The sequence below is a fragment of the Cuculus canorus genome, chromosome 11 (genome assembly GCF_017976375.1).
Source record: "Cuculus canorus isolate bCucCan1 chromosome 11, bCucCan1.pri, whole genome shotgun sequence".
In the NCBI taxonomy this organism is placed as follows: Eukaryota; Metazoa; Chordata; class Aves; order Cuculiformes; family Cuculidae; genus Cuculus; species Cuculus canorus.
Genome location: NC_071411.1, coordinates 14,590,092 through 14,612,930, shown reverse-complemented (window position 1 = coordinate 14,612,930; position 22,839 = coordinate 14,590,092). Strand labels below are relative to the sequence as shown.

At 42.4% G+C, this 22,839-nt stretch overlaps 1 protein-coding gene across 11 annotated transcripts in view; it reads right to left on the bottom strand.

Moving 5' to 3' along the window:
* The window catches only part of FOXP1 (forkhead box P1), a 385,807-nt gene that overhangs the window by 48,092 nt on the left and 314,876 nt on the right, over positions 1-22,839 (bottom strand). For all 11 annotated transcript variants that reach the window (XM_054076334.1, XM_054076324.1, XM_054076329.1 and 8 more), the window contains 2 exons: positions 18,917-19,076; positions 12,527-12,731 (listed from right to left, as the gene is read on the bottom strand). In XM_054076334.1, coding sequence (XP_053932309.1) covers positions 12,527-12,731; positions 18,917-19,076 — 365 coding nt within the window. The remainder of the gene's footprint in view (positions 1-12,526; positions 12,732-18,916; positions 19,077-22,839) is intronic.

Sequence of the window (22,839 nt, the reverse complement as noted above, 5' to 3'; positions counted from 1 at the left end):
GACAATAGAATTATTTCCAAATAATGCAATAGTGCAACCTTATTACATCGAAGTACAGCAAATAACCCTCTGGCACATAAAATATCTTGCGTAAGTCAGCTTACTCCTGACATACGACAGAGTAACGAAATCCATGTGGAAAGCTCAAAACTGCGTAAGTGTCCACTTATTCTCCGCCGCCTCCAGCCTGGTTTCCAGTAAGGAGAGGAGGGGAGAAGAGCCGGGAACTTCCACAGCTCCTCTGTGCTTGTTGGATAGAGGAGAATTTTACCTCTGCCTCCTTCATCCTATGATGCCTGGCAAACCCACGGATCTCCAGAGGGTGTGGAAGAAAATTCACAATCTACTCTGACAGGGAAGGCTGTCCAAGCTGGAACTTGCACAGCCCCCGTCACCTGCACCACCCCAGCCATTTAACTCCTGCAACGTATCGACTGTGCTACAGCATGATTGAAGAATCACGTTCTGGGACACAAAACCATGGGGGATAGAGAAACCACAGACAGCTAAGCTTCCATGGAGAGTAAAAACGACAGTACACCTGAAATACAGACAGGAACACACCGGGTACCACAAAAAGCAGCGACCAAAGCACTAGCAGGAAAGCTACCAGTGCTGTATGGTTTAATTCAACCCATGCTTACTAACCCTGTGAAACTGGGTACTGTGCTTGGACACACCGGCAAGAGTCATGGGTGGTTATAAAAACCAGCTAAGCAGAAGCCTCAGTAATAGCGCTTCTGCCACACAGTGGACCGTATTTTAAATATTCGTGATGCTGACATAACTTCATATTCTGTACTCTTTCACATCGGCTTGGGCCAACAATCTTGGCCAAAGCACAGGGGAAGTCAGTGATGTCGAGAAGCATCCTTGATTTTCTATTACGGTTATGAAGTGTATGCTCACATCCTAGCAGCGCGGAGAACATGCCTGAGCCACCTGCACACTGGAAAATCAATATCACGTCTCCTGCTTTCCTCTTGCACGGGGTTTGAGCGCAGCACCCACAGAAACTGCAGAACTGCCTTTTTCAAAAAAAAAAAAAAAGTATTGTATTTGTCAGGGGCCACAGGAAGCGACCTCATCTTTGCCAGCTGCCATAAAACCAATGTCAGCGTACGGTCCAGGGACAAGCACAGGGCTCCGTCTCACATCACAACCCCCCCTCGGTCTGATGTGGAAGTCACAGCTGTGGAGGCAAATGCCATGATTTTGGTCTGTACAGGAGGAGAAGGTCACACGCAATTGGGAACCAGCCCGGGTCTCCCATATTCGTGACTGCCTGGTGAGCTCTACAGCTCATCAAAAGGCAACAACAGAATAAAGTTGGTGAAAATGTCACCATTCTGAGTCAGAAACACTCACTGTATTTGATTTAAAATTAAAACGGAAGCAGCAGTGATTAAATCCTTGTACCAACTGTATTCGAATGCAAGTTACTGCCTTCATGACAAAATCAATTGAATAAAGATGTGTTTTGCAGTGAAGTTGCACTGGTGCAAATCCCTCTGAATGCAGTAGCTTAACACCCCTTTCCTCTCTGCAGAGTTAAAAAAACTCCAGTAATTAAAAAAACAGTATTTAAAAAAAAAAAAAAAAATACTAAGCCATCTACTGACATGGACTACTTCTGAATATTCATGCTTCCATCCAACCTTCAGTAGCTGCCCAGAAATTAGGCATTTTAGCTGAACAGTCCGAGCAGCTTAAGTGCCTCTCCACTGCTGTATAAAGCTTAGCAAAGGGTCATGGGTCTTCGGGAGAGGTGGTATTTCATGTGTGTGGCCAGTGGCAGCTCCTCCTAGAACTGGCTTGCACAATTTTGGATGCTTTTTAAAGCTGTGCTTGTCCCCTTCCTCATTACTTCAGTCCACGTCCAGACCCAGAACTAGAAGAAGCTCATGTTTTGCATCAAGCCCTATTGGAAATAACAGGAACGGTATATTACATTTTAAATGACTGCACCAATTTAAGACAAATCAGGTTAAAACTGCAGCCTACAGGCTGAAATCTTGTCTTCTAATCGGTGTGCACTAACTGGTATACCCACGTAGAAAAAACCACAGAGCCAAAGCATCACTGCTGTAACCCAAGGCCCGTAAGGCGCCCTGAAGCATATCCCCCAGTCCTTACGCCTCTTGTGGCACTGTTCTCTAAATGCCCGCTGCGATGAAAGCGCTGAAGCATTTGCAGCAAGACTAAGACAAAATCTGACTAACATTCCCTTCTCCTCTACACCCAAACCTCTCGAAAAGAGTATAAGCAGACTGGATAGTTATACACATTATCTTCTGGTTTTGATCTATCAAGCAATGGTTTGGATTGTTAACCAGTGTTCTGACCCTCCAGCACTCTAAAAGCACTACGTACTTCCCCCTGTGACACCCCCTCTTCCAGCCTCACAGCTGAACTGCTACAGAGACTGGACAGCCACTGCCCTACATCCTTTCCTTGGAGCAACTGGACATTTCCGTAGACCATTTAAAAGAAATGCCCATTGCAAAAAAAAAAAAACCCCAGTATTGAATCCATCACTTATCTCAGGTGGAAGTTCCATCCCTGCACCTGAATTAATGAGTTTCTCTACTGTTCAAAACTCATATTTTTTATTTCAACTGTGTGCTGAGGTACTGTAGTGAAAAGTACATCAAATATACCCAGACACACATGATTTGAAACGCCGAATTTTAAATTCCAGCACTGCTAACTAATGAGAACAATTTTTTCCCCTCTTCTTCTTTGTAGCATCACTTCATGTACTTACACACCATAATCACATCCTCCTAGAGCCTCTATTTTTTTCCAGGGTGTAGATCTTTAATTCCCTTTAATCTGTCTTCATAGCCTATTCCCTCCAACTCCTTTATCATCCTAGCTGCTCTCCTCTGTATTTGCTCCTGCTCCTCTTTATCCTTTCTGCAAGAGAGTGGCCAATTGTACATCACACTCTCAATGTGGTTTAACTGGTTCTGCCTAAAGTAGAACGGAAAAAAAGGACTCGGATGCAACGTGCGTGTTTGTGCCTCCCATGACTGCATTTACCTTTTAAACTGAGAGACAGCACACAATGTCCCACCTTAATTTCTCAATCCCAATTATGCCTCAGCCATTTCCCACACAACTGATGCTGAGCAGCTGACGTGTCACGTCAAACCATCAGTCTGGAATTTTTATTTCCTAGCTGGGCTACTTTCTACTTATCCCTGCTAAATCTCATTTTATTCCTCTCTGAACAGCTTCTTAATTTATTCAGATGAAAATGGATTGATTCAGTATCTTAGTTTAATTAGGAAAAAAATGTGATCCTACCACCTCCTTGGGGTTTGGGATTGGTTTCTGTGGTTTTGGGTTTTTCAGGGGTTTTTGTCTGCCTGTTCTTTTTTTCTTTTTTACCTTTCAGCACCGCAGTCCCATCCCTCTTACACACCCAATTCGGGCAGCAGAGGGAGGTGGCAATGGCAAGGCTTTGGCCCCCATTCAGCAACGCTTTTTAGAACACATGCAAGTTTAAAACCACAGGATTAGACCTTGGACTTCACCAAGACTGAGGCGTAAAATTACGAACGTATACACATGCTTTGTAAAAAGATCCTGTTTGCCAAGCTTATTTTACTGTAATTTACATTCTGCTGTTACATTTAAATTTATAGTAAAAGAAAACATTGAGAAATAAGATCCATTCTTGTTTAACAAAATTACATTCTGTTACGTTTAGAGTTGAGGCAAGCCTTTCACCTCTATGTAAACCAGCGACACATCAACAAATATGATTAATACTATTTTTCACCCCTGTCCCACAGACAGAACAAAACCCAGGCAGCAAGTGACCGGCACATCCTACACATCCTGGCCGCAAGAGGGGTAAGCCTGTGCCCACCACACAACCTGCAGCAGCCTGAGAAGTGCCCTTTGGGAAAGCATTTAGGAAAAAATAATTATGATAAATAATGACTCCAAGGGAGACGTACAGTTAAAGCATTGAATTCTCTCAGCCACATACTTTCGCTCTGAAGAATGCTATTTAAAAAAGCACTAAAATTGAGAGGACACAAGCCTGCTTCCCCAGGGAAGCGCGCTGAATCATACAGGTAGTGTAAATATCATATGCTGCCGCAGGTGCTAGGAGTCTATTTGTTTGTGTTTACTAAAAGGCATAACAAATAGTCACACTAAAACAGAAAAACATTTGGCATTGGAATGATAAGATACCAGAGCAGCCATAAATCACATTCACTTGTTTATAACTCCAACCGCTGTGCGAGGCTTCAGCCTCCTTTTTTCAGAGAGTCCCTTTGCTACGATTTGTCCCTTCCAGGGGCTGCCACCAGCTCCTGGCCAGACCGGATGGCAATGCATGGCACTGAGGGGCTTTAGCACCCTTCCCATGTACAGCACACCCCAAGAAAGCCATCCAACCTAGCAAAGAAATAAAGTGGTAGTAAGAAACGGGCATGCGTGACATGTATGGCCAGCTAACACCGTTTACAGCTTTGCAACTTCTCAGTTAATTCACAGTATAAACAAGGAGGAAAATGTTTCTTCCGAGCAAGACATCCTGTAAACTGTTCGCTGGAGCGGCGCTGGGTGCAGGGCTGGTGCACCTGCTGATGAACCGCGCGCTCCAAGAGTAAACAACAACTGCAGCCAGAGAGACTGTTCTGGAATTTGCTCAGAGCTGGTTTTCCTTCCCCCACGTTATAAATTGGATTCTACAATAAAACAAACAGTCAAACATAGGCTGCCGAGAGTTAAAAGTCTACTTTTTACACTACATTGACCACAGCACCCACAGGCACAGCTACAATGTCTTTCTATGAATGGGACAGATTGCCATATGGATGCAGACACGGAACAAGCTGTACAACTCCTGGCGACAAGTGCCTGGGGGACTGTCCTATATTAGCACCACCTGCGCTGTGGAAATCGGGCTCTGTGTATGAAATGGTATTTAAGGGCCCATCATGATGTTATTTTTTAGTATATACAAAAAGGAAAATTATAGTTAAAAAGAATTTGCTGGCTAGTAGATCTGCTACTCGGTTCCCGAGATCGTTTCCCAAAGGAATAGTTATCTTCTTCATTCACGCAGCCCAAAATGACAAGCTGCAACACATATTAGCAGTTTCCCTGCCTGGGCTTATACCATCACTTTAATGAGAAGAATACACCTTATAATATCCACATCTCTCCTGGTCACACAGAAGAAATTACAGCCCTCTCACCTTGGAAACACCAGCTACATGGAAAACACAAACGCTGGCATTACACAAACGTTGTTCCAGCAGCAAGCAGCACAATAGACATTCTCCTTGGGCTCCTTCCCCCAGCCCTCAATGTGCAGCAGGTAGAGAGCCACAAATCCTGATTACCAAATTCCAGTGTGCATCTCACTACTTCAAAAATATAACCCTGTCTGACCGACAAAAATAGAGCTCCAGATTAGCACAAGATGTCGAGGGAAGGGGGAGAAGGGGAAAATGGTTTGAGTAGTACCTCGTTGCTCTACGAGAAGAGACTTTCCCCTCTCCAAACTGCAAGAAAAAAAGGATGCCAAGAAAAAGGAAAGTAAAATAAATTGAATTAAAGAAAAACAGTTGTAAAGCGAATATTACAACCTGGGAAAAATGATGTCATTTTATTGAGAAACTTATTTTTTTCCATTAAACCACAGTGAAACGGATAAAGTTTATACAGCTTAATGGTGGAGTTTTACTTTAAATGCTACTCAATACCTTAGCAGTACGCTATAACCTGATATAACAGCTGTCATACTAACTGCTCAATTTTTATTGAACAACAGAGAAAACAGTCACACAAAAATCACCAAACTTCTCTACTTTTATGGCATTTTCAAGGGTGTTTCTTTTCCACGCTCAGGCTGCGATACATATGATAAAAAAAAATAACACAGCTCTCCACTAGCTCCCTGCTCAGCTCTTTAGGACAGTCAGATCTCCCGAGTGAACGCTGAGGAAGGACAACTTGCACACAGGAGGAAATAAAAAGAAACAGGAATCCACGGTGCAGTAAACCAAAACCAGGTCCCTTTTTAAGACTACTACATAAACACCTCTAATAAAAAAAGAAGACGAATTTTCATTGGACTTCAAGTATTTAGACAGGAATGTTTTAGTAAAAGTTTAACTGCAAAGTGCATGCAATTAACAGAGAGGCATCAGCTATTTCTCCGGTATGTAAAAATAGCATTAATCCGTATTAAATGCACGTGTAAGTATCTCAGTTGCAAGAAAAGGGAGGAGATATGCAAAGCACTCAGATATCAAACAATGATCTGTTGGCCAGATGGAGGAATAAAACAATACATATGCTAAAATTTGGAAAAGTTCTGTTAGGCGTCTGCCAAGGCTCACCCAATCTATTTTAAGTGCTTTTTGATACATTAGCTTAGTGTTTGGAGTTGTACAACTGATGGTTATTACACAGGACCAGAAAGCAGTGAAGCATTCCCGTGCAGGAGCTCCCCAACGCCAAGGCAGCATCCCCAGGATGTTGAGGTGTCAAACACAACATCCTTATTCAGCAAAGGGCCACCGACTGGTTAACTGTGCATCTTTCGTAAGGGAAAACAAATAGAATAAGCTGGAAACAATTTTCCGGGGTTTAGTGAAACAATTCTCCGAGAAGCATAATTTGATTAAAGAGCTCCCAGAGAGACTGACGAGCCAGCGGTGTTGTACAACAGATTGAGCAAAGGGTTTCTCAAATAATGAGTGCCACAGCAGACGGTAGGTGCGGACAATGCAAAGGACACAACACCCTCCAATTTGAAAAGTAATAACAATAAAAAGGGCCTGATAAGGCTTAAAACTGAAGATTAGCAACTCCAGGTCTGAGTCACGGTGGGTATTTTTTCAAAGGCGATTACAGAGAGAAGTGACTCAGACAGGGAGAGCATATATTAACCACCAGGGGAATTTCTTTGGCAGGCCATGAGCACCAAGGGATCAGCTGGTGGGATGCTTTGGGTTATACCTGTGCCTAATAAACAGAGATGGCCATGCCAGCAGCCTGCTCTGGCTGTTGCAGCGTTACCATTACTGAACAGACCAGCCGCCCCACAGCCACCGCACCCATACCCGGGTGAATGACAACAGATAGAGAGGCTGTGTAGAGAGCAGGATAGTTTTCAGATACACAGATGGGTGTCCAGGCTCAGCTTGAGTCTCCAGCTCCAACCCGCTCCGCAGGGAAGAAGCTGTACAGAAGCACCTGAGCTGCTCAGACCTTGGGTAACAACATGAGTCACAATGGGGTTCGTAGGAGATGGAGCAGCTGAACATGTTTTTGGGAAGTAAGGCTGCAGGAACACCAATTTCTTATGGGGGCATGGATTTGAGGTAACTTAATCTAACAAAACTGTGAGGATGGCCAAGTATTAACGAGCTAAAATCAACTGCACAGAGCAACTACAAGGAGACGACATGGATGAGCAGATTTGATGCTGGCACCAGTGCAGAACGAACGCCAGGGACTTCATGGAGAGGCAGGCCAAGAGAGGATCAGGCCCTGGGAGCATATGGACTGCAGGCTGCACTGCTTCATCCTGAGCATTAATAATGGACCAAAATCTGTAATTCTTAATTGTGCTGAATCCTAATGCCCTCATCTAAGGGCCCTGGGATTTTGATGGAGGATCAGCTGGGACAGAAGATAACAACAGTAAAACACAGCGCGTTTTACTAACCAGCAGATCAATGGTCTGCCAGGCTGTTCCTTCTCACTTCCCCTAAGAGCCTTCTCCAGACTCCTTCCTCCCGCAACGCTGGCAAGAAAAAGCCATTTGAAGATCTCCTTGTTTATCCCATCTAGTTTTCCTATGAGATGGCTGCTTGCTTACATGGTTAGGACAAGACTCAAACGTAGTTGGAAAGGGTATAAAGACAAGACAGGACAAAAATGGGATTGCTGGCAGATGGAGAAAAGTCTCTCGGACATGCAGGCTCTACTTCCAACTCTTCACCCCACCCCTTGCAAACAGATGCATTGTCTAAATTAACAGGTCTGGCCCTTCATTAACTCCCTTGTTTAGGTACAGCCTCCACCATCCCATCATTACTGCAGTCAGTATGGAATGGTGCCAGGGCACAGGAGCAGCACGCAGGCATCAGCACCACTCCAAAGCACCTTCAGACCTCCTGGTTCAAGCCCAAGCTGAAGCAACCTCTGTTCACCACAAAGCACTGAGGGATTCTGCACTGTTCTGCTTTTCCAAACCTACCCACATTGGCAATATTCCCAAGGCTTCGGGATGCCCACTGCTCACCATATTATAAAGTCACCTACAGTCACTGGTCATACTCCCACTTTGTTTTACTATTTTTCTTAAGAAAATAATCAAGCTTCCCCCAAATAAAATACAATGGAATGAGATGCAAAGCGGGTACTGTCCCTGGCACAGCAGATGTACTTAACTGGCTCCTTTTATTTATTTATTTACTTATGCAGAGAAAATGCCTGTTACCGAAGAAACCCAAATGCTGATAAGATGATGAGAGGTTTGCATGCTGGTTGATGGTCTCGCTTTCGCTTATCCTGAGTGAATACAAGTATCTGTAACTAAATATTTCCCTTAGGGTACTGATGACTGAGGTATGTTTATTGCATTGAGTGAATTTATATATATAATCAGCACAATAAACATTATTAAATTGTCTGAGTAAAATCAAAGCATGAAACACACAGTCAGTGCTGAATTCTAATGATGCTGAATGCCCATGATTGCATGGGGAAAGGATCTTAACAAGTCTTGATTTGAGCTTTGGCATCCGCCTCACAAATCACACGAAATGTTCTCTCTTTAATAGTGCTGAATATTGATAAATGTCTCTGCACGGCACAACAGGGAAGTTGGTCTCTATTGGCAATCTTTACCAAAGTGTGTTTTTTCCTTCTCTACACTCAAGGGTTTACCCTGAATGATTTAATTATAATTTTCCTTGTGTAAGACAAATTAAAGAGGAGAGTAGGAGTGTCATGCCAAAGCAGATTATTTATCTCCTTAACAGATTGCTGTGCACCAAACCCCAGAGCTGCTGCTGCTGCTACTTACAGAAACTGGGCAAAATGTGGGACAAAAGCATAGATGTAATATACATCTAAAGCCCAAATGAATGGAAGCATTAACCCATTATTTATAGCTGGAATTCTTTCATTCCTGTGAAAGCCATACACGCACAGCATCAAGATGCTCTCTGGTCCCTGTCCAGGAGCTTTGAACATACTTTTGCTGTTCACACATCTCGGGGTATCTCTGGCCACCTGTCTGCAATTTCCTTCTTTGCCATAAAGGAGAACTTCTCCTGTCCCTCAGCTCTGAGTGTGGCAGCCCCATAGCGGCCAGTGTCACTGGTGACACCAGAGCAGCATCCCTGCAGACTGCGCCACGCTAAAGTTTCACAGTGCAAAACCGTGGGGCTGGGCTCATGGCATGGCAACGCAGAGGCATGCCAAGAAGCCACAGGCTGTTCCTCCTGCTATTCAAAATGACTTGTTTATGACCAAAACATGTTTTTACGCAAGACGTACAGCAGAGCTGCTGCTCGCCTGGTGACTGTTACACAGGTGTCCCTCCTGCCGCTGCGGTCAGCCCAGTGGCTGCTGTCTCACGGATCTTGAACAGCCTTACAACCTGACCTGTGGGATCAGGAACCCCATAAAATACAGCCTAAGCTGTCCCAGTGACACGTGCCAGAGATGACAGTGATGATAGTAACTCCCACATTACCAACTTGCCTCCTGCAGCCCACTCCTTCTCCAAAGCCCAAGAGGAAGGAGGGGAAACAGCTTTACAGCACACCCTAAAAGTTAATGTTACCTGTATATGATTATTTATTGCTGCTGGGCAGTCGTTATGATGTGGCTGTGCTTAACTGTTAGGACACTTACAGCTTTTACTATGTGCTTTTTATTGTTGTTTAAATCTAAATAAATAGCTCTTGCACGTATCAGACCAAGCTAACAGCCAGTTGCACAGAAGGTGCAAGAATGAGAGGGGAGGAAGCCACACACCAAACCCCTGCCTTGGCCAGTCCAAGCTGCAGACTTGCATCTCATGAGGTGGATATCACACCCTTGTGAGCCTTTCCAACAGCCCGAGCTGGGGACCACCTTCACGAGTCCTCTTGTATTTTCTAGCACAGTGGCTGTGCTGAACCTTCTGGGTACAAGAACACGCATAGATTTGTCTCCAAGCCTAGTCAAGTCCATACGGACCCCTGAGTTTTTCTAGTCTTAACCTCTGCAATCAAAAAATGACCAAAACCTTGCTCGTGACTGTGCTCTCTTTTTTAACTATGCTGAAATTTCACCTTCTGCGTGCTTTCAAATACACATCAGATGTGAAGCACAGCTCCTCTTTTTCTCGCTGCTTGCTCACCACACCAAACTCCCTGCCTGCACAAAAATACCCTTTCAGAAAGGAAACCTGTGTAACACGTCTCAACAAGAGGAGTTTCTGTGTCATATGAAATCCAGGCAGGCACCACGGTGCCTGATGAGACTGCAACAAAACCCTTAAGTGCATCAGTAGGCATTCCTCCGCGTGTAGTCTCCTGCTCTACTTATGGATAAAGACGTAATTCAATCACTGCAGCAAATGGATGGCATAAACCTTCCATGTACCAAACAAGAGGCAAGATAAAGCAAAGCCTGTAGCACTCTCATTTGTATTCCTAAATATACCTATTTTTGAATTTTGATATTGTAGAGAACTCAATAGATATGTAGGAAAGTATTATGGCAAGGTTTTATCAATATAACCACTGAGGATTTAAAGTTTTCTAACCTACACAGTATCAAACAACACCATGCCATGTTTATGTCTCCCTACTTAATTTATTTTGAACTTTACTTATAAAAACACGTGTATTGCCTTGTTTGTAGATCTGCAAATTGCCTCCAGGCCACAGTCACAGGACTCGGGCACACGGATTTCCATTTCTGCTTGACAGTATACGCAGAAAAAATTTAGTTCAAAACAGATTCCTGTATTTCTACTGCATTTCAAACTTAAAAGCGATGGCACGCTGTTTCCTTGGCTAGATTAGCACGAGCAGACAGCGCTTGCCTCTGTTCAGTGAAAGAAGGTCCATTTCACTGAATGGGGTTTGTTTTATACGCTGGGTAAGAAAAACATAGATTAAAAAAAATACTGAGAAGTAATACACCCCTCTTGTTCAGCTCTATATGCAGCAAAAAGGGAATTTAATTGTTTAATAAACACCAAATTGTTTTTAGTATCCCATGTAAGTCTTAATGAAAACCATGTCCTTGACACTTACATGCATTATAAATGTCTACACTGATGTTCCCTCACATGTCCTTGCAACGGATATAAAATGCTGCCTTACAAGCACAGCAGTTCTTTCAGTATGTGTGCTCTCCTTTAAAATCTATCTATTCCCAACAGCACTATTTTCTTAATATTAGAAAGATGTAAGAGGTATTTATATAGCTTCCCTATCAATCTACTTTCAGACCACCAGAAATATAAACTCTATGGCTTAAAAATTCCATTATCCTCTTTCTAATGAATGAAAAGAAGACAGAAAGACAAAGCCATCAGTTTCCATAAAATCCACCTTCAGTAGTGCCTGCTATAAGATTCTAAATGGGCAAAGGGACTCTCCTGAATGCAAAGAAGCAGTGTCCTCCCCAGTGCACCCACGCCGCTTGCGTGCTCCCAGAGACCCTCCTCCTCCTCCTCTGCCGACAGTGATGCCGAGGCGGCAGGTACCAGCACCCACAGCTCAAGCTCCTGGGACCATCTATCTCACCGTAAGCAAAAGTTACGTTGTTAGACACGCCTCAGTGAAATCTGAGGGTGTGAAGAAACAAACCTGCAATAAAGCATCCTTTGGAATACAGCAGAGCCCGCACCAAGTAGCACATCAACAGACAACCCCTGATTTAAGCCATTTCTTTTAACAATGCACACCTAGCAAGTATAAATTAACTCACACTTTTAAAAGCCAAACAACACCAGGTAGCTAATTTTAACAGCACTTAGAAAAAATCACTTTGTTTTAGAGAAACCTGGTGAACTCGGGCCTATTCTGTCTTATGAAAGCATGTAAAGACAGAGAAAAAAAGATACAAAGACGGTGCAGTGAAATTTGGCAGAAAAACAGTGCAACAGCCTGTACTGACCAACAGATTTTCACTGTCACCTCCAGCGTGCAAACCCAAAGCACATCAAGAGTAATACCACTCGTGATGCAAAACTCGAAAGAAACAGCTTACACTCTGCACACTTCCCCCAATACGCTTATCCAAAGCACTTCTAATTAGCTAATTGTACCCACATTGATCCAATTAACAAGCCATAAAGATCTGAACAAAAGGAGCATATTTTGCCCGGTGGAGACTCTATTCAACCACGCCAAAATCAGACAGAGCAAGATGTGGAGGACAAAACCTTGGCCAAGGCGGTTGGCCACTGCTCCCAACCCTTTCGGCACACTGTTCAGAGATGCTCACAGGTGGAAACCCCACCAGCACCTACCTCTCCCGTTTAGGAGTGTGGACCGATAGCTGTCCATTAGTTGAGGCGTGTGGGTTGATGATTAAGGAGGTCTTAGACGGCGCGGAGGAGGAGACACAGGTGGTGGACAGGTCCAGGCTGCTGTGGTTGTTGCTGGCTGCCTCCTCTGCCGTGTGCGAGCCTGTCACTTCCTTCCAGAGCTGCTGCAGTTCTGTTGGAATCATGCCTGAAACAAACAAATTGGATAATTAAATCAATTAACAGCTAATTCGGCCGTCTTCAAACAGTAATTAAATCAAAGAGTCAGTAAACAAAGCCTAGTGTTAGTTTTGTGTGTGTGTACATGTGGTTTTGTGCATGTTTGGTTTTTTTTTTTAATAACTGAAGGCTAACGCTGAACGCTGCCCGTCTTTGCTAAACCTTCTGCTGTGACACCTGCAATACCTGTGTAAGGCAGACTCCAGGTGTGGTGCAGGGGAGTTCATACGACAGGACACCCACCCTGAACTCCATGTTAAATATTATCATTTTTTTTTTTAATTCAAACTACAGAGGGCCCATTTCTAGAGTCCCTACTCAGGTAGAAACCGCACCAAGCTCACTACACAGCTGACAGCAAAGGTGGCCATGGGCTACTCTGCAGGCAGCCAGAGAATTCTAATTCTTTTAAAAAATATACTAGTTATTTTAAAATTTTCCAAATACTTTCTAACCTGTTTTTGAAAGAAAAGGGGGAAAAAAATGCTCAGCTTTATTATTATGACAACATGAACCACAATATGACTAATTTTATGCTTAAGTTTTAAATGATGACAAATAGCTTTGTTATTAAATACAGTTTTTATTAATCACTTTTAGACATAAATTATGAATTCATATTGTCTTCCTGAAATGCTTTTCAAATTTTAACAGTCAAATTGATTATACTATGATTATTTCATTAACACACCTATCTTTCTCATTAATTTTGGTTTCTCGAACTGCTCACTTAATTGATGGATGTGTCTACTGGAAAACTGTATAAGTTTCTATACAAGTAACACTGTTATTACTGTCATTTCTTAGATCAATGTTAATGAGCCATTCATAAGTGAAATGAAAACACAAAATAAGCTTCAAGAAATAATAATAAAAAAATATTTTTAATTGTGCAAAAATGGACGCCAGGCTTAGGATGCAGCATCCGATAAATAAGGCAAGCGAAGACTTTGCGAACTCCAGTGGGCCAAACTGAAGGCTGGAAGGGGAGCCACACGCGTCACCCTGACACGGGCTCACGCTGAGATCATGCTTTTGGATAAAGCTTATGTTCGTGACATGATCAAACAAGTCAAGTTTCTCTCACTGAAGACTATTTCAGTGCTCTTTCACAGAAGGCCATGGGAAAAAATTAGCAGTAGACACATCACTTAAATATTCAGGGGGGAAAAAAATAATAAAACCCAGTGTCTGCGTGTTTTTAAAGAGGTTTCTCATCACTGTGCTTCCAGATCATCACTTGGATGACTGTTCATTGTTTCAGTGTATCGTAGCACTGGAGCTATCCTAAGGAAACCTGCCATTTTCTGAGTGTATAGCAGCAGCTCGTGTAGGCACGTATCTCACCAAACCTAAGGTATTGGAATAAAAAAAAAAAGGCAGAATGCATTATATTCATTTGAAACACATAATAAAAAATGCCAAGGTCTAAATTTAATTTATTTTTGTCATTTAGAATACAATGGATAGATAATCATCTCAACGTGATCAGCCAAACATCTTTACTTTGCTAAACTGTTAAAGATTTTAATTATGCCAGCTTTGGAGAGCACTGGTCTAATGAGGCGATAGACTCCAGAGAATCTAAGTGGTTAAGAACTGTGAAATGAGTCTGATAGGATTTTTTTATATTCACCGTGGATCGTTTGCATATCAAAGAGGAGTAAATTATTGCACGACAGACCAATAACCTTCCCCGCCTTTCTGAGAGTAGCATTAACAAAAACAGTTGGTCTCCAGTAACGGTTCACTACAAAAAAATGCTAAAATCCTTAAGTATCTGCAATTAATATATATTATAAAAGAGGCTTCAATTTATACATTAAGTGATCAGATATTCGTAGGACGTATTCGTTCCTCCAAAGCCACGTCATCTTCCTTTCATGAGACCCGAACGCCAATTATATTTTGATGGATTTTGTCCCAAATGAGCATTTAGTTATTAGACATATTCAATTATTACTTGTCCCCTGAAATTACACCTCTGAGCAAATTAAACAAAGAAAAAGGTCAGTATACAAGCCTCTGTCCTGTTTTCCTGTATCATGGCTATTATTTTCAAACACCTTGTGAAGTGACAGTCTGGGATGTATTTTTAGCTAACACGCTTGACAGGACTGTCTGCGCACCAACAATTACCTGTGAGCACGGCTGACCCTTACACCACTGTTTACTCAATTGAAACAATAGTGAATAGACTTGTCTGTTGATGATAACATATTGATATGAGACCATATGAGGGGCGACATCTATTTTTATTTTCCAGAATAAGCAAACAGGGGAAGAATAACTGGCCTTCTTTTTTATTTTTTTCATCTCTTTATTTGTCACCACCCCCCTTATCTGAATTTCTGCAGGGTTTTAATTAGAGACAGACTAGCACCCACTCTCCTCTTCCTGTCCCCTTCTTCTTTTTCCCTTCTCCTCTCCTCCAGGTCACTTCTGGATCTGCTAATGCTTTATCCCAGAGAAACGCTTGCAAGTGTTACAGACGTCAAAATAATAATACAATATTTATATCTTGCTGTAGAATCTCTAAAAGTCAAGGGTGTTGGTCTAACTTTTGATACAACTGTAATTCCTATCAGCATTAATGACGACTATACTGTATAGTTAAAGAAAAATAAAAAACACGCAGTCGTGTGTGTGTGTGTGTGGAAAAATGCTGGAGATAATAAGGAGGATTTCACGCTGGGTGACATGAAATTAAAGAGTTAACTGCGACATCATAAACATCTGCACACAAACCATCACTTAAAACTGACCACTTCTTTGACGTGACTTGATTGATAAAATAAAATACCCACACACACCCCTTCCTCCTTCTTCTCTAAAATTAGATCTTTTAAAATAATTCTGGAGAGAATTCCTGACCAGCCTCTCAAACTGGGTAGCTGGAAGGTACACTCATTGCTCATCCGGCAAAATGGTTAAATAAAATAATAGAACAAATGGTAAAAGCAAGTCAAATAAATCTGTGAACACTCGCAATAAATTATGTAATTTAGCATTTAACAGCAAGAGCTAAATTTTAAGTCAGATTCCCAGAACTGCACTGCAATTATCCGAGATCACTACTGTCGGTGCTGCAACTTCGTACCTACCAGGAACAGGATTTAGCCCTGAAACTGCCAAATCTACAGGATCAATCAGGCACCCAGATGTCTCCGTACTATTATTTTCGCTCACTGGTGATTTGAAGCATGATTTGCAGTTTCATTTTGAAGGTACTAAAGATCTAGCTCTCGCAGCTCACAACAGTGCTGAAAGGTGGTTTATTTTTAAACTACCATTACGTACAGATGTAAAATCTAGATTATAGATGTGTCTAAATACAAAGCAACAAAGATTACACAAATATAACATTAAAGGATGTGCTATTTTGTGTAAGACAATAGGCAAGCACTAAAAACTAAAATGAAACTAAAATACAGCTTTAAAGAATATGTTTGTTCTAAAAACATAACAAAAATTTCACTTATCAAGTAGCATTCTCTCCTTAGAAACATTTATTACTATTACAGATGCTTAAGAATAAAATCAAAATGCTTTTAACTGAATTCATAGCTACATTTACTAGAGGGATGACTTTATTTTTTTTTATATGCACATTTTCACGATTTGTCTCAGTCTTGCAGACTGTTCTGAAAACAAAAAGGCACTACATATGTAATTTTTTTTTTTTTTTTTTTTTTTTTAAATAAGAAGTGTCCATTACCAATTATTTTAAACTACAGCCCTGGCTCTTCACTGCATTTTTCAGGACAACTATTCCCCTTCATTATAAAAGAAAATGTAGGCACAGGTTTAAAAAATGTATGTTGTGGGGACAGTTGACAGATTACTGCTCACGGAACTCAATTTCCCAACCCCAGGTATCACTGGCGCAAAGACAAACAGAGTTGCTCAACCTCTTTGTGTCCTTGTACCTCCATACCCAGGTGACCATGTTCAAGCAAGCAGAAAGTTGATTTAAACCTCATAATGACATCAGTTTTAAGCCATCGTCTCTCTGATAAAAAAAAATAATAAAATATCGTGCTGTACGGCAGCCTGCCTGAATTCTGAAGTTATTCTTTCCTCCCGCCACTGAGCTCCCGGCTCCAGCTGCCCCAGCGCTCCCAGCTCATTTCTCTGCAAGAATCAAACCTTTTGGCTTATGTTGATGTTGTCCCCAGCGTGCAAGTCGGCACCCCTTAGTTTTTAAATACGCTTCTTCACGAGGACTAATAGTTACACTACCCTGCTAACCATATCAATCAATGCCATGACTGCTGAATTACCTACCGGTGTCTCCGATGTGTTACCGCACAGATTACACTTCATGCATCACCACATTCATTTCGTTCACATTACACATGAGCGTGTCTTGTCACTGCCCAATTGCCCTCCTTTGGACAGCTTAACTGATGTACTATACAATGAACCTTAGCGAGCAAACTTAATAGTATAGGAGCTGTGGGAAAAATTAGAGAGGTTGAAGCTCGAGTCCAGTGGGTGTGTGGGAACAGCCAGAGATGCTTCCAACAATAAATCTCAACTGTAATTAATGCACGTTACGACATTTTGCAAGTATCACTGGCATTTTTTTGTCCACATAACCTTTTTCCTGGACTCATTTCATGCCTTCTCCCCATCACAGCACAAACTGACGGTGCCTGACCAATTCCCACTCCAGCCCTGATCCATCCTGCAGCTCCCAGCCAGGCACTGCCTTCCTGCCCTAGCCACAGGGCAGGCGTCCCACTATGGGAGGCTGGAAAGCTAAACCAAGCCTTGCAGACATAGGTGTCAGGTCCCCAAAAGCTTCACCTCTCAAGATAGGAGTTAGACATCAAACACCTTGGTGGGTCTGGCAAAAATAAGCCTAAATATATCATGCCAGCCACATAGCAAAGCAGACTCTGCTCTCCAGTTTTGTCTTCCTTTATCCATGTGAGTTAATAGTCACCAGTCACCTTGTTTTCCTTTGCAGCTAAACACAAAAAAGGAGGGTGAAGAACAGAAGCAATTTTGTCCCCTTCTCCCCGATTAACTGAATAGAGCTGAATGTAAACCCATTATATGGTTTAGCAAGTAGCAGCAGCCCCAAGGCTGTTTTGGAAGAGCCCAAATCATTCAACCCGAGCAAACTCGAGATGTTGAGGTGGATGTTTAAATTTATTATGGGGCATGGGAGGGAAAAGGCATGATTATTCAGAAATACCATCATCATGGTTGAAAGGCCTGGTCTTCCATGAGCCACGCCAACTTTGAACAATCTGCCTTAATCACAGCAGCCAGAGCTCAGGCAAGTCTGTTAAAATGTCCCAAGGCTTGCAGACAAGCCCAGTTCTAAAAAAAATAAATAAATTCAAGCCAAGGAGGAAGGAAAAGAATAAAAAAACTCAAGTATTGTGATCGAAGTAGTTACTGCATTCAATGTATCAACATTAAAGAAAAAATAATAGGGATTTCAGCAAAGGAGTAACTTCTTGCAGAGTGCAGGACTGAATAAAGATGTAGGAGGATCTAATTGTCAGTAACACCATTAAAATTAAATGGAGTTCATCCCAATTTGCCTCAGTGCGGAGGAAGGAATGAAGGAATGAAGTTATGATGCACACAGGCAGTGACACGAAGGCTGTGTAAACAGGCACGCAGAGGAGAAACTGCCACCTCTCCCTCTTGGCTCCAGCAAAGGACAATCATATTTCTACAGTTTGGCAGCGTGCGGATCAGAGCTCCTCTGCAACCAGCTTCTCTCCAGGCTGGAACCAGAAAGGGCCCAAATAACACATTTGAAAAGGAAAAGCTACTCTCACAGGATATATTCTCAGCCATGAACCAAGCACCAAGAATCGATTAAGACGCCTCCTGTGAAGGATTTCAAGCTCAGATTAGTACAAGCAGCGGCTTCAAGCCCGCCAGACCAGCTATAGCTGTGCAAATTGAATCCAAACTCCAAATCGCCTGCCTCCCGCTAGCCAGAGCGGTCCACAATTTCAGCATCGCCCTTCTCAAAAAATACCTTTACAATGCCCACCCTGCCTGTCAGGACTTTTCTGTGATTATTCTTTTATAAACCTATTGGATCTCTCTCTCTTACTGAGTGATGATTTTGTGCATGTGTGTGCGCACACTGTTGCCTTGCCTCCCAAACCCCTCACCTACCTTGAGCAAGGGGTTGCAAAGGCAGAGTAGGCTGACCGGGCTGGATTGTTAGCAGCCCCTGACGCTGCAAAGACAGGAGGTGCTGCTGTTGCAACTGCTGCATCTGTAAGAGCTGCTGCTGGAAGGCCAACTGCTGCGTAGCCACTTGCTGTTGCTGGGGCTGGAAAAGGAAAAAAAAACCAAACCAACATACATTTGTCAATACAGAGCAAAACCAGAGGATTTACAGGGCTCCTTGTCTCAACAAACTTCAACTTCTGATCACAGTTACCCAGTGTCAAGGCAAGCTAGCAAGCCCACTACCCTGTATCAAAGGCCCCAAGGCATGCTTAGGTGCTAGCGCTAACCCCAGGGCTGCAGTCGATTCCCATCTCCAGTGGTTACTTTCATCCTACCTAACTCCCTCCTGCCATCCCAATTAAAAATGTATGCAGCAGTTCTTGGTCCAGGCTACCGTGTCACCCTGGCCCACGTGGTCGTGTTCAACCCCAGGAGTGGCTGCATTTCAGTGGTGGGTAAAGCAAATGTCGCTGCAGCTGTTGAAGTCCTGGGTGATTCTTTGAGGCACAGAATATGTATAACGTGAGAATCACACCACACGATCACATCACACTTAGATGCAATGAAAAACAACCCTGCGCTGCGCTCTGTTTGCTCATGCAAGGGTTGTCTCAACTATTAAGGCAGGATGACTGGCTTAATTTATGGTATTTTATATTTACTCTCTCTTATTCATCCATCAAGCCCCACCATACTTTGTTATGTTCAGAATTGTTCTGTGCTGTATTTAAGGCTGCTATTTCTGCACTTTGAAATTTTTAATTATTCTCACTAGAAAGAAGATGGAGTTGCTTTACTCCACAGGGATGTGAACCCTGAACCTTCGAGGTGTAAAAGAACATGTTGCTTTTCTCACTACTGTACCCGGAGAAGCTTTTAACTACTCTGTTTATCACTTCTGACATAAATAAATGAGAAAAAATCAGACCTTTGAAGAAGAAAAACTTCATCTAATATTGTTAATTAGCCATGACAAACGATGAAATAACATTGTAAATCTTTCATAGAAACAGCCACTAGATTTTAATTACACACATTCATAATTTAGCAAACAACATCTTACTTGAATGTGAGTGTTTAATATGTACAGTACTCGAGGCTTCAGAGTCCTTAATTTTGTTCAGTTAAGGAAGCCTCTAGGTTTTGCTTCCATGCTCATCTTGTATTTTATTTGCTTTGTTCTTTAAAATCCATGAAAGGCTTTGCAGTTTGATAAATATCTTTTTATTTATTGTACAATGACAGGAGGAAAACTTTTGTTGTGTAAAACATCAATACATCATGCCAGTGTTTAGCAGTTCCTTGTGCTAGCCAAAAAAAATTAATGTAGATTTCCTTAGTAATTATCTGAGTGATAGAAAGATAATACAGTGCAGTAGTACAATAAATAGAAGGAAATTATCTAATATCCCTAATCTGCTAGGAATCATATCAAGGTGGAGGTCTTATACACGTTATGGCTAACAATTATGGAAAGAAAATTAACTCTTACAAAACTACACACTTCCACAAACAAACGCCAGCCAGATCCCAAGCTTTTTGTCACCCTTCCTTGACACCAAGCCAGGGGATCACTGGCCCCATTCCCTACTGGTGTCAAGGAGGAGGACTGACAGACACCAGACAGGGGTTTGGCCCCCACCCTCTTGTACCTCCGTGCCCCGTCAACCTTAATACTGCAACCAACTGCAGACCCATGACTGTACTGACAGTCTAATTATCTTATTTATAAAGTCAATTTATCTTATTTCTGAAGAAAATCTAGGACTTCAATAACATAGTAAAACAAACAGGTGTTTAGATATTCTGAAACTCAGAGAGTTTTCATTTCTTTGCAACAGCTTGCTCAGACAGATCCAGTTGCTCAACTATGTGCAACAGTGTCAGATGAATGCAAGCCCCAGCAACAGTTAAATTAAGAGTTAAAGTAATGCTTGCCTTCATAAATATTCATTTTCAAAACATCAATTAAAAATATAAACAAAAGTACATAAAAAAGTGGCATTAGAGAAAAATATAGTTACAGTAATCTGTGTTTTATCCATTTGTCATCTGAGTGTAAAGTTAGCAAATTTTTTTTTAAAAGAAACTCTTTACATAAATAGACCGATGCCCATTTGGTTGTCTTCTCAGCTATCCTAAGAAATGCTCTTGAACACTCTCTACTTTGAAAAGCCAGGATATAAAAGTATACAAGGCCCATTGTCCAAGAAAGAATTTAAAAGCAAGACACGTTGCCAAACTGCGCTCCCCACCCAGTTACCAAACACAGGATACAAGGCAGTTTGTTTACTTCTCACAATTGAATGCATACAAAAAAGGTCTCGGTGCAGTCCTGTTGTCAGGTCAGTAGTCAGTGTTAAAATGCTGAAATATCCTGATAAAACTTGCATTTTTGATCCCCTCCCTAAAGCTGCTGTCAAAGGTCTGTTTTCCTTTCTTAGGTTACTCCCTACTGCCTAACATAAACTGTCACAACTGCCGGAGGACAAACGGCCCTGTTTGGAAAACTCCCTCCACTGCTCCAGCCCCAAGCTGGATCCTTCCCTCTCCAAAGCCCCCTTTTGCCTTGGGGAGCCCCGACACTGCTGGGGGGAGCTGAGATCTGCCCCAGCACCTCTTGCTCTCGCTGTCTGGCACTGTGCAATGCTCACCCTTCGCTACGCCACGCAGCCCTAGAGTAAAACCCACCAGAAACCTTGCTGGGATCCGCCTGTTACCCTGCTTGGGCGATGGACCCCTTTTACCAGTGGGGCTTAGGAGATTTGTTGTTTTTCTCCTTTCACGGTAGTACAATAGGACAAGGCACCAACAAAATGACTTGGGGGATGCAGTACATGGATATGCTTGTTCCATCTGTCAAGGTACACACTCAGCGCCCGTTAGCACGGCGGCAGCCGCCGGTCCCCACCACGGCCCTGCTCGCTGAGTGACCTGACCATCAGGTTTTAATACAAGAGGGAAGAGAAAAAAAAAAACAAAAGACCACAGTTGCGTGCTAATTTAGCAAGAATAACCTCCTTAGGGCAGGGGAAAAAAAGGGCTGAACAAACCTGCAAGGAGAAATGCATCGTTGAAACGGGCCTCCCCTAAAACTATAAGCAATCCCTCCAGCCCCCTAGAAAATGCTGAAGGGACTCGGGGCCCTTGTTCCCCTAACAGCTATCCCATTCAAATGCTCTTCTTGAACCAGAGAGAAGTCCTTTCTTATTGCTGCTTTCGATAGTGTAATATCAGAAGCGTGACCACAGCAAATCAGTGTGTTAGATATTGAAATGCCATCACATTGTCCAACTTCCCTTCTCGTCTTTTTTAACACAAAGTATTTTTTTTCTTTAAGCTCCAAGCCCTCATCTTTGTGTCTGAGATGCTCTCCTGTCTGACAACAGCAATTTAGAAGAGTTAACTTTTATCGTTCATTCTGCTGTGTAACTTTCCCCTTCAAATTTCTTTATCTGCCCTCTGAGCTCATCTGAACTTTCATGTTCTCCCAGCATGCAGGCTTGCATTCAAAACTATGTCTAATAGACCAAATAAGAGGTTAATAAGAAGTGGCAACAGAAAGAAAAAATACAATCCCTGGTAACTGATAAGAATGACAGTGGCAGCCCTTTATTGTTTGTCTTCAAATATAGAGTTAAAGATCTTTAAAAAACTAAATTTTGACGCCTTTGAAAAGAAAGAAGCACAAAATAACAACAGGGGGTTATTGCCTGCCAGCCACAGGGGAGAAGCTCCATAATTCTTATTCTCCCTTTTGAAGGCTGTTAGAAATCTGATTTAAAAAAGCAACAGCAGAAGGAGAAAGCCTCTTGAGGCTATCGCCATTTCCTGTGATCATGCATAATGCGTTTCAAAAGTGG